At 41.8% G+C, this 13,164-nt stretch overlaps 1 protein-coding gene across 1 annotated transcript in view; it reads left to right on the top strand.

Moving 5' to 3' along the window:
- The window catches only part of NDUFS3 (NADH:ubiquinone oxidoreductase core subunit S3), a 27,591-nt gene extending 14,427 nt beyond the window's left edge, over positions 1-13,164 (top strand). The window contains exons 4-7 of the mRNA XM_082271149.1: positions 4,563-4,712; positions 8,278-8,403; positions 9,989-10,108; positions 12,920-13,164. Coding sequence (XP_082127275.1) covers positions 4,563-4,712; positions 8,278-8,403; positions 9,989-10,108; positions 12,920-13,084 — 561 coding nt within the window. The 3' untranslated portion in view covers positions 13,085-13,164. The remainder of the gene's footprint in view (positions 1-4,562; positions 4,713-8,277; positions 8,404-9,988; positions 10,109-12,919) is intronic.

The following is a 13,164-nucleotide window of genomic DNA, read 5'->3' as shown; positions in this document are numbered from 1 at the left end:
TAGATGCAGCCAATGTTCAGCCAACAATTTTTCCGCCAGCTACTTTGAAGGATGTCGGGCTGGATATGGCTGACAGGGCAACTAGCATAATGACGTCCTGCCAGTTTCTCTGGCAATTTCTGTAACGCAATTGATAGACTACAGTATTTCTCTAGATTGTGACTTGTCAGGGGGGTGGGCCTGCTGTGAAATTGTCACCATGTACTGCCAAAAATATTCCAATCAGGAGTTTGCAGGAAAGCCTGCAGGTGACAGTTTTCTCTGCATTAGCACCTGAGCGTTTTGTAGCTTGAAGACGCTCAAGATGCAAAATCCCATTAATTTTAATGGCCCCTGTTCACATCTGAGCACCAACAGGCACCATTAAAATGAATGGGATTTTGCTAGTTGAGCATCTTCAAGCCTCAAGTTACAAAACACTCAGGTGTGAATGCAGCCTTCAAGCTAGCATGCTGAAATCTGGACCATTGCAGTTCTGCCATTAATGTCTTCAGATTTAGAATAAAGTGGATTAGTGGTTAACACCCATGGCCCATGAACAGAAAGGAAGAAGAAATCTCCTCTTTGTAGTCACATACATTTAAAACCTGACATAAGTTCTAACCCCACTCTATCCAGAATGGGTGTGGTGAGGGAGAGAGTTGTGAGAGTTGGGTTGTAATGTTTCCGTTGTTGCAGTGAAAGCGTTTGTAGTATGCTGATGCCCCGCTGGCACATAGACTGGTGGTAGACATTTATCTGTAAATTTCACTGGTGCAAGGACTGACACTTTGTAAGGCAACATTTTACCACTTAATGGAATTAGTGATTGTAAAGTTGTTTCTTTTTTTAATTAAAATAAACATGGTATACGTACCATCTCTGTGCAATGGTTTTTCACCGAGTGACCCCAAAGCTCCTCTTGTGAGGTCCCCTGCCGGCGCTCTCTGCTCCTAATCCCTCCTAAACCCCCGATAGCAGGATGCTTGATATGGAGACACTCATGCAGGCTTTCTCCCAAGTTGGGCTATTTGTGTCCATGGATACATGCTCCCTCCTCACAGGATTTGATTGACAGCAGCATGAGCAAATGGCTGTCTCTGAGTCTGTGATTGTGTGTCAGCTGGCTCTGGCAGTGCTGTGATTCATAACAGCACAAGCCGACCAGCGAGTTCCGTTCAATGGTTTATGGTCTGACCTGCGGATCGGCAGAGCAGATGGCAGAACAGAGCTCTGTGATTGCAAACAACACAGAGCTCTGTCCTGACAGCGGGGATGTGCCAGTTTGTGTTTCCCTGCAGGGGAAAACAAATGGCACATCCATTAGTAAAATCGGCACACAGAAAACACTTAACACATTGTTAGGCACACAGTTAACACTTTCATTGCCCCTAGATGTTAACCATCTTCTCAGCCAGTGTCATTGGAGATGTCAGTTCCCACAAATTGTTAGTGTCAGATTGGCCGCTGTACTATCACAGTCCTGCTATAAGTAGTTGATCGCCACCATTACTAGTATAAAAAAAAGATAATGAAAAATTCCAGTATCTATATCATAGTTTGTAGACACTATAAAACATCTGCGCACCCCAATCAATATACACTTATTGGGATTTTTTTTTTTTTTTTTTTTTTTTTTGTTTTTTTTTTTTTTACCAAAGATGTAGTAGAATACATTTTGACCAAAATTTATGAAGAAATTCGATTTTTTTATTGGATATATTTTATAGTAGAAAGTAGAAAATATTGAGGATTTTTTTTTTTTTTTAAATTGGTGATCTTTTTTTCATTTAAATCACAAAAAATAAACCCAGTGGTGATCAAATACCATCAAAAGAAAGCTTTGTGTGGGGAAAAAAAGGATACAATCGCCAGTTAAAGTAGCGCAGTGCCAAACTGCAAAAAATGGCCTGGTCATGAAGAAGGTGAAATCTTCTGGAGCTTAAGTGGTTAACCTTCCTAGCGGTATTCCCGAGTGTGGCTCGGGGTTAAATTGCAGTGCCAAAAGCGGTAACCCCGAGCCACATTCGGGGTACCGCCAGAAGCATCGCTGGATCCTGAAAGAGGGGTTACTTACCCTTTTCCCCGGGATCCAGCGATGTATGCGGGCGGTGTGCTGCGGCGGATCTTCCTCCTGATGCTCTCTGTGCCCCCGCTTCCGTCTCCTGAGACGTGATGTTCGCAGGGGGGTGGAACAGGCGGCAAATTCAAAAAGTTAAAAGAACAAACACACTGATGCACTGTAATCCTATTGGATTACATTACTAAAATAAAATAAATTGACCTTAGAATGCCCCCCAGTGCTTTCTCCATTTGCCCTTCCTGCATTTTTCCTAACCTTGTGTCTGGATACTGCAGAGCGACCATGGCATCAAAAAAGCGTGCCGCCACCTCAAAAGCAGTATATGACTTGCTGGAGAACAGCGACAGCGATACAGAATCGCTTGCAGAATGGAGTGATAGCGATTCGTGGGGAAGTTCGTCATCGGACGCAGAAAGCGATCTCAGCGATGATCCTGCGACTGTGCCCAGCGATGTGCGGACTTGGTGCTTGATCGACTGCAGTACGGAGCACGTAGCGCCCCCAAGGTTCCCGTTTACTGGAGCACCTGGTATCAAAGTGGATGTTGAGGATGACAACCCCTTGGCATACCTGCAACTCTTTTTGACTGATGAGGTTATTCAAAAGATTGTTGTTGAAACTAATCGGTACCAGGAGCAACAAGCTGCAGCACATCAGCGGTTTTCAAGGAGCAGGATGTGGGAACCTGTGACCAAAGCGGACATCTGGAAATTTCTGGGCCTAATTATTCTGCAGGGAGTGGTGGGGAAACCCCTGCAGAAGTGGTATTGGACCACCAACAAATTACAAGCCACTCCTTTTTTTGGCACGGTTATGTCGGAATACAAATTTTCGCTCATTATGAAGTATTTGCACTTTACAAATTATGATGAATTTGACGAGACTTTTCATCCAGCTCCGAAGCTCAAAATGATTTGGGACGTTTATCAAATCATTTTGAAAAATGTCCAGCAGTCCTATGTGCCAGAAAGAGACATTTGTATAGACGAAAGTCTAATAGCCTACAAAGGAAGACTCAGCTGGATACAGTATATTGCGTCCAAGAGAGCACGCTTTGGCATAAAGTCATTTATGCTATGTGAATCCAGCTCTGGATACATTTGGAATTCGGTCCTAATCACCGGGAAAGGAACCAAATTCAGTGAAAGGTTCAGCAGTTATGGAATGGCAACCGCTTCAGTTCTTACACTGATTGAGCCATTGCTGAATCGGGGGTACTGTGTCACCAAAGACAATTTTTAGAAGTCCCCAGAACTGTAGAGTTCCTTCTACACAACAAGACAGATGCGTATGGGACCGTTAGAGCTAACCGGCGTGAGATGCCCCCAACCTTTGCCTTAAAAAAGCTCAAGCCCTGGCAGAAAGGAAAAATTTGGCACTGAGATGGCGCTACAAAAAAGATGTGAGCCTGATGAGTACCATTCACAACACCTCTACTCTCATGGTACACACAAAAGGTGGAAAAGATGTGATGAAAACCACATGATGGATTACAACAACACCATGGGAGGTGTGGACAGAGCTGACCAGGCCATGACTTTATATCCGGCAATGCGGAAACAACAAAAAAAAATATTATAAAAAAATCTTCAGGCATCTTCTTGAACAATGTTTGTGGAACGCATTTATTCTCCTAAAAAAGAGTGACAGGCCTGTGGTTCATGCGGAGTTTGTTTGGAAAATTGCCGAACTGATATTTCTCAGGCACCAAACACCAACAGTAAGTAGATCCGGACGCCGTGCTGCTGGTGTTGTGAACCCCGAACGCCTGACCGGTCGTCACTTTATGGACCACATTCCACCAACGGAAAAGAAGTCTGCACCCACAAGGATGTGTGTGGTTTGCTGTTCCAAACGTGACGACACTGGAAGGAAAATCCAAAAAGAAAGGCGGTACTATTGTCCTGACTGTGATGTTTTACTTTGTGCTGTACCCTGTTTTAAAATTTTCCACACCCGGGACGTTTACTGAAGCAATAGCCACTAATATTGCATCCTTGTTTGACCAAAAAAAATGTCAGTGTTTTTGATTACGTTATTTACTATAATTTATTGAATAAAAAGTATTATTGTTATTATTATACTATTATTTGTTATTATTTTATAGTTATTATATTATAAGTTAGGATTTTGTGTTTCAAACTTGATCATACCCGAGATGTTATAAAGAAGAACGCACAGTAATAAAAATCATATATAAATAGTTGGTTTGGGCTGCTCATCCTTAAGAATTGCATGCAAAATAATGGTACCGCTTTCAGCACCTAAAATCCAAAATAATCATACCGCCAGGGAGGTTAATGCAGAGAATTTATTAAGGTGAAAAAACCTCCTGCCTTTACAACCACTTTATCATCAGGATATATGCTTTATATGTATAGAAATTGTCTATGTTTTTGTATTAGTCTGTCCACTTTCAGTAGCTTGAGTTAGACTACGACGTTCTATGTGATGTATTTTGTTAATTATTGTGCAGCCAATCACTGATATTCTTTCCTAGGTGACTTGCTTTGGAGAATTGGAAATCATGATCCATCCTGATGGGGTTATACCAGTCTTAATATTTCTTCGTGACCACACAAATGCTCAGTTCAAAAGCTTGGCTGATTTGACTGCTGTGGATATCCCAACAAGAGAGAATCGCTTTGAGGTGAGTTCTGGCAGTCAGAGCTAAACTTGTCAGGATGCTTGCATGCTTTCAGACATTTCCTTGTTTCTTTAGCTTAAAGGATAAGTTAATTTTTTTTAAAAAAAGCAAATGAATGGACATTTATTTATGCATTTATTTTGGAGCCTGTAAAGCATTGCATCTGGTGATCAATGGTGCCATGCAGGTCTCCTGTAGATCTTTCTGCGTGCCTGTACATCCTGTATGGGCAAGCAGATACACTGACAGAAAGAATCAAAGAACTACCACGGTGCTCTACAAGCCAACAGCTGCAAAGGATGCCGGGGCTTGTAGTTCATTCCCACACAGAGCTGCGTGAATGAGTGACGTGGCCATGTGGGTCAAAAAGTGACAGCTAGTACAGATATCTTCTCCCTGTACTGCTGTCACTGGGGGGGGGGTCGGGCAGCGGCTGCAGCACTAAGAATATGTTACATGTTTCACCCTAAAAATGGATGGAACATGCAACATGTTCCCAAAGGGGAACTTATCCTTTAAAGCATGGGTTCTCAACCCATGGCCCCCCAGCTGTTGCGGTACTACAAGTTTCATCATGCCTCTTCTCTTTGGAGTCATGCTTGTAACTGTCAGCCTTGCAATTCCCCATGGGACTTGTAGTTCTGCAACAGCTGGAGGGCCACAGGTCGTGCACCTATGCTTTAAAGTGCAAATTCCCCTTACCTCCAGTTTCCATTGGCTATACTAATTTTCTTTGTTGAATCTGGGAGAGCATATTTTTTGCTCAAATCAGGCTAGTATGCAATAAACAAGTCTTTGTAAAAGAAGCTGGCTTTTAAAAACTAAACCTAATTTGTTAACCGGTTGCCGACAGCCGCACGACTATATACTGCGGCGGTCAGCCCCGGCCAGGCAGAGTGACGTATCGGTACGTCACTTGCCTGTCACTTCCTTGTGAGCCAATAGCGGGCGAGCGCGCGCCCGCGGAGGCGCGCACCCGCCGCGGCCCGTTCACAGGGAAGTTAGTTCGTGTGACCGGCGGACCCGATGTCCGCCGGTCACTCGCCGATCGTAGGTACAGAGGGAGAAAGTCAGGCGGCTGATGTAAACAAGCCGCCTGTCATTCTCCCCTGTGTAGAAACAGTGATCAGACGGTTCTACTATGTAGGACCGTTGATCACTGTTCCTACACTAGTAGCCACAGCCAATCACAGTAGAAAGCACGCCCCTAGGGACACACTTAACCCCTCCCTCCCCAATAAAGTTAACCCCTTCCAGTGTCATTTTGCAGTAACAGTGCATATATATAGCACTGATTACTGCAGTAATGTCACTGGTAACCCCAAAAGTGTCAAAAATGTCAGTCAAGGGTCCGATCTGTCCGCCGCAATGTTGCAGTACCGCAAAAAAAATCGCAGATCGCCGCCATTACGCGTTTAAAAAAAACACCAAAAATGACAGAAATCTTTCCCTTAGTTAGTAAACGCAATAACTTTTGCGCAAACCAATCAAAATACGCTTTTTGCGATTTTTTTTTTTTTTTTTTTTTTTTTTTTTTTTTTTTTTTTTTAACCAAACATGTAGCAGAAAACAAATTGGCCAAAAATGTTAAAAAATTTTGATTTTTACATTTTTTTGGGGGGGAATTTCATATAAAAAAATGTGAAAAATATTGTTATTTTTGCAAAATTTACGCTCTTTTTTTGTTTATAGCGCAAAAAGTAAAAATTGCATAGGTGTTTAAATACCACCAAAAGAAAGCTCTGTTTGTGGGAAAAAAAGGACGTCAAATTTGTTTAGGTACAGCGTCGCACGACCGCGCAATTGTCCGTTAAAGTCACGCAGTAAAAAATCGCAAAAAACCCCCTGGTCGGAATGGGGGTAAAATCTTCCGGGGCTTAAGTGGTTAAGTGAATGGTTCGCTTTTCTGCAAAGTAATGCTTTCTAAAATAAACCGCAGATGCACAGCTATTTTTATAACTTGCTCATTACTTTTTTGTTTTTTATTGGAGTTTTTCAGTTCTTTTATGGGTGTTTTGCAATGAAATATTGGAATTAGACTGCAACTGCCCATCATTTTCTGTGGCTTGGCTCACTGGGACATCGATTGAGTCATGAACAAAATGCCTGAAAACCGGCATTTAAATATTTTCCACATTCAATGTAGAGTTAAAGGGTTAAAGTGGAAATCCAGTCATACCCTAACTAAGCCTAAATCTGCTCCAATCCCCGATTTTAAGAGTATTCTATCTAACTTGTAAAAGGAAATATCTGTATACTTATCCATTCTGAAGCTGTTCCAGTCCGGTCACATGATCAGTTCCCAGTGTTGGCTTCAATGTAGAGGAGAGACAGCGACAACGGCTGCAGAACCTGGGCGATGATATCCCTCCTCTACATTGAAGCCGAGGCTGGAAGCAAGTTTTGTGGCCAGACTGGAGCGGCTTCAGAATAAGCAAGTATGCATATCCTTTCTTTTACAGGATAGATAGAATAGGCTTAGAATGGGGGTTGGAGTAGATTTAGGCTTAGTCAGGGTTTGGCTGGAATGCCACTCTAAGCTGATAGAAAAAGGCCTTCCTCACATTAGACCCTAAATAACATGATGTCAGCAGATCTTTGAGAGGTATAAATGTTTCTATAGCTTCTTCATAAAGTGGAAGTAAAGTCTATTTTTTAAGTTGTACCTACAGATCAGCCTATAATAAGGATTACCTGTAGGAACAGTGAATATCTCCTAAACTTGCGATGTTTAGATATTCATACTGCATGCAGATGGTGACGTCACCAGCGCATGCACTCTGAAGGTCATGCATACCACGCCGGACCTTCTGAGATCCATGCCGCTGCCAAGGGCTCCAGGGCACATGCGCCACTCATACAGATGGAGCCCGGGAAGATGGAAGGCCTGTCCTAGGTGACAATGCGCCGCTGGAGGCTTCCTTCTAGGGTACGTATTTCATAATGTGCTAGTATTCGATGCTTATTGGCACATTATGCATTTACCTTGCAGGGGATTTTTCTTTTTTTTTTTTAAGCCGCGGTTTACTGCCTTTTTTAAAAACATTGAGTAGCTATCGCTATCCTGCAAGTGAGATGGAGCCTGTCCTATTTCCTGGCTGGAAAACACCCAGCATCAAGCCCTTTCCTCCCCAGCTTTACTGACCTTTGCCCGCCCCTTCTATTCATAGCATTTCTGTTCCTTCAGTCATGGAGGCTCATTATCACACATTGGCGTTACCAAAGAATAATGCTTTCAGGAAGCTGCTGGCCCCTCTCACCAAACTTGATCTGCCTGCATTGCATAGAGAAACACACATCTAGTGAGGAGATCACTGTGTCTAAACTAAGGTGTATAATGAAAATGGAAGTGTCTTATTTAATCTTTTTTTTTGTTTTTTAGTGGGTCAATGAGAAGTGGGAGGAGCCAGGGAATACAAAAAATAAGCATATTAAATTTCCGTTTTAAATCAAAAAATTGCAAGCATTGTCTTTTTAAATTAGCCTTTTTGTGCTCCTTTAATTCCCTCCTTTGTGGCTTGTTCACCCTGAGCTACTTTAATTTGATTCTTCATTTGTTCTTTTTCAGATCGTGTACAACTTGCTTTCTTTGCGCTTTAACTCCAGGATCCGTGTTAAGACTTACGCAGATGAACTTACTCCTGTGGAGTCCATTGTGTCAATACACAAAGCAGCCAACTGGTACGAGAGAGAGGTGAGCATTTACTCGTCACTGCCTCTGTCTGAGATGTGTAATGTGGACTGTGCAGTGTCTGTTTAACTATCTCAAAAGTGACTAAGACCATCCATACAGGGAAGACTCTCGGCCAGTTCCTACTAAACCGGCCAAGATTCTAACCATTAATGAGCAGGCTGAATGTACCAATTTGATTGATCGATAAACTTTGGTACAACCAGCCTGATGGATTTGTTTGCAGTTATTGCAGACGACTGCTATAGCCACTAGCGATAATCACTGTCTTCTCCCAGTGGGAATGGCTTCTCCCGCCCGCTCCCACCCCTTTGCCGGGAGAAGACCATTGCTCAGCAGGAGGGATTCCCTTGTCAACACTCTGTGTTAATTTATTTTCCGCAACCCGTGGTTGCAGGAAAGAAGTTTGCACCAACTATGGCCTGCCTAATTCTACTTAAATCTGCTTGTTACCACAAGCAGTCGTACAGATTATAAAATATAAAAGAAACACAATAAAAATGCTATAAAGTGATACTACAAAAATCCTTAGACATAGCATTATATTTTTATAATATCAGTTCAGAAATAGTCCCCGTCAACGTGCTTTTCATTTGTGCAAAAGATCACTGCAATCCTTGTGCTCCAAACACACTCACCAATATTTTTTGACTTCTTATTACAGGAGGAGGTCAAAACATGCTTGAATTCCAACCCTGCTTTCTGAGAGTTGACCTTGCTATAGTTATTCCAACTGCTCTCCTTCTGTTTCTCAGTTTATGCCAATCAGAATGCTATATTAGACAAATCGACCCATAATGTAAAATCCTTACATTTTTTGAAGCAAGTTAAATTATGCTTATGTTAAAAGGCGCTCTCAATAACACTCTGTATACTAGCATCAGTGTCCTCTCTCTCATATATGTCCATTGCTCATCCTACTTGTTTTGTCATCATAGGACTTCCTCAGTTTCAGATAGAAAGTCCAGTCGCAAAGAAACATGTAGGGCAGCACCAATGACATCAGGAGAGTTGCACACATTCGGGAGTGGAACTGATGCTAGTACACTCAGTGCTATTGAAGGCACCTTCTGGTATTGGCGAACATGTGATCTTTTTCCATGTAACAGTGCTCTTGTCTAGTATAAAATAAAAGGCCAAAAGCACTGTCACATGACCAAAAGGAGTTACATCACCGCTTCCCTTAGCATCCAACACTGATGGGGGAGGTAGCTGTGGGGGAGTGATGGCAATTTGAGTATCAGTCTTGTTGGGGACCCCTTTACACAGACACTGAGACACTATCTCTTTGCCGTGAATATCAATTAAAAAAATATACACACTTAGTTCTGTTTGGAGAGGAGCTACCTGGTCATTTATGGTAATCCTGCCATATATGATTATGGGCTCCCTTACTGTACAGTAACAGTTATAATAAAACAGCCTGACTAATCTGCTTGCACATGCTCCATGTATAGGAGTAGAGTAATGCTGCACCTTGCCATGGATGGCATCTCTAATTCATTACGGCACTACAGGTAGTTCTCTTTTTTTTCCCTTTTTTTTTTTTTTAAACCTGTGGTAGCTAATGACTTTTCTTTCCTTGCAGGTTTGGGACATGTATGGTGTGTTTTTTGCCAATCATCCAGATCTGAGAAGAATCCTCACAGATTATGGCTTTGAAGGTCATCCCTTCCGAAAAGATTTCCCTCTCTCTGGATATGTGGAGGTAAGTTTCCGTCAAGGGACATCACACCAGAAATTAATATTATGGTGAAATGATTACACTGGTTCATACCTTCCTGCTGGTCCCTTAGTGTCCTGGACCCAAAAGTCATAAACTGTGAATGGTAAGTACCTGTGTTGCAGCTCCTACAGTAGAACCGAGGGCTGGCTAACACTTTATGTATTAACCACTAAAGGCTCAGGCCTTTTTCTGACTATCTTTTATTTACAAGTAAAAAAAATCTGTATTTTTTGCTAGAAAATTGCTTACAACCCCAAACATATTATATATTATTTACCTATTTTTTTGGAACATAATACACTTTAATTAATTAAAAAACACAATATATACTCCAAATACGAAAAATTATGTTATGCCCAAGTAAACAGGTACCTAACGTCTCATGCTTTTAAATTGCGCATGCTTGTGTAATGGCGCCAAGCTACGGTACCTAAAAATCCCCATAGGCAACGCATTACAAATTTCTACAGGTTACCAGTTTAGAGTTACAGAGGAGGTCTAGTGCTTGAATTATTGCTCTTGCTCTGACATTCATGGCAATACTTTACATGTGTGATTTAAACACTGTTTTTGTATGTGGACTTGACTTTTTTTTTTTTTATTATATATTTTATTCCACATTTTTATTTTTATCCTTTTATCTATTTTTTCATTGCTTTTATTGCTATCGCAATACAGCATGACAGGTCTTCTTTATGGAGAGATCTGGAGTCAATTAGACCCTAAATCTCTCGTCTACTTTTAAAAGCAAAAGATCAAAAAACTTCTTTTTTTTTTTTTTTTTTTTTGATCTTTTGCTTTAGGGAAAAAAAATGTCTACGTGGCTTGAGAACCGGAAGTGATGTAGTGATGTTGCTATAGTCCTCCAAGGGCATAGAGATGAGTGGCGGCTATCTTGCCATCACTCATCTCTATGCTAAGCAGGCGCGGATGGGTTCCCGGGCTCCCTGATCGGTGAGGTAAGCCTGGGAACCACTGAGAAGAGAATGGGGGGCCACCCCTCCCGCCGCTTCCAAAAGTGATCCTGCAGGAAAAAGTTTGTCTAGAGATGCACCTTTAACCCTTAGAGGAAGTATGTATGTTATATACACATACAGGGGTTTGACAAAATTACGAAAACACCAGGTAAAAACAAAATTGTTACCCAATATGGTGTTGGATCGCCTTTGGCATTCAAGACGGCCTGAGTTCTTCTGGGAATTGACAAATCTAATGCCCCATACACACGTGCAGATTATCTGCAGACTTTTGTCTGCAGACTTACCTTTTCTATGTAGTGCAAGGGCCTGCCGGATTGCATACAAATTGAAAGTGTTTAGGTTTGACCTTATATTATATGGTTTTGGTAAGTCTGCAGACAAAAGTCTGCAGATAATCTGCAGGTGTGTATGGGGCATTAGTCTTGGATAGTGGATAATGGAATCTGATATCACTCTTCATGGAAAATCTTTTTAGTTCTCCAAAGGCGGAAAACAAGCTTGAACCTTATTCTCTAAAATCTACTATAGTGGCTCTTGATATTGAGGCCCGGCGACTGCGGCACTCAGGGAAGGTGCAAAACTTCGTCTGTATGCTCGTCAAACCACAACTTGACAACACCAGCTGTGTGAATCAGAGCATTATGGTCTTGGTGAATGGTGCTCTCTTCATGAAACAAAGGGGTTTATTTACGAACACTGGAAAGTACAAAATCTGGAGCAGCTGTGCATGGTAGCCAATCTGCTCCTAACTTCAGCTTGTTTAATTAAGCTTTGAAAAAAAAAAAAAAAACTGGAAGCTGATTGGTTTCTATGCACAGCTGCACTTTTGCACACTCTAGTTTTAGTAAATTAACCCCAGTGTCTGCACCATGGAGTGCACGTGATCGTCAAAAAATTGCACATAGTTGCTGGCAGTGACTCTACCTTTTCAATGAGATTATGCGGCCTGCAGAATACAAAGATATGGCTGCTCAAACCATGATTGTGCTGTCACCATGCTTTACCCTTTGCACAAGACTGTTCTGGTCATAAGCTTGGGACGGTTTTCTCCACATGTAAACACATCCAGTGGCTGGGAACAGTGTGAAGTTCGATTCATCGGACCATATTACAGTCTTCCATTGATTGATAGGAAGCGATTTATGGGTGTTGCACCACTCTCTCCTCTTTTGAGCCCTAATATCAGTTACTAGTGGTTTGAAAATTGCACAGTTTTTGTGGACACATGTTTTGGAAGACTGAGATTGAACTCTGCAGTCACTTTTGCAGCAGTTATTTCCTTTTTACGGGCCACAATCCGGTGAAATGTGCTTTTGTTGATCACACTAATACTTTTTGGATGTCATTTTCCCAGAAACTGTATATGCCATCATAACGTCATAAAATGACTTTATACTGTAACTCGCGACACTGTAAATAAATTGGCAGCATCAGTCACAGAAGCATCAGCTAAGCAGGCGCCGACAATTTCCCTTTTTGAAACTCGGTAAACTCTGATATAACTCCGTATTGCTAGCAGCGCAGGCAGTGAATGACGAAAGTGAGGCTTCCCACCTGTTATCTAAGTGTCTTATCACATAACAGATGCAAAAAAAGGTTACATCACTTTCAACATGACCCATGTTGTCACTTTCACACACTTTATGATTGGGCAAGTATATACAAATGGTTTTACTGAAGATTGTTTAATTTTCAACATATGCCAAGTTTATTTTACATGGCTCTGTGAAAAGTGTGCTTCAAATTATGTAGTGTGTTTTAATGTCTGCATCTTGAAGACAGTTTGATGTGATATCCTTTTGTCTTCTCCAAGGTCCGTTATGATGATGAGGTGAAACGCGTGGTAGCAGAGCCTGTTCAGCTGGCACAGGAATTCCGAAAGTTTGATCTCAGCAGCCCCTGGGAAGCCTTTCCAGCCCATCGGGAGGCACAAGAAAGCCCAAAGCTGGAGGCAGGAGATAAGGGAGAGACGAAGTAGAGATGATAGACACTGTGGAAGACTATTTTGTGCTGTGTGTGTACATAAAATAAACATTAATGGTTTCTTGTACGAGAAAA

This window comes from Pelophylax lessonae (genome assembly GCF_965119305.1).
Source record: "Pelophylax lessonae genome assembly, chromosome: 10".
Taxonomy (NCBI): Eukaryota; Metazoa; Chordata; class Amphibia; order Anura; family Ranidae; genus Pelophylax; species Pelophylax lessonae.
The sequence above is the reverse complement of the archived record's forward strand: the minus strand, read 5'-3'. Positions and strand labels throughout refer to the sequence as shown.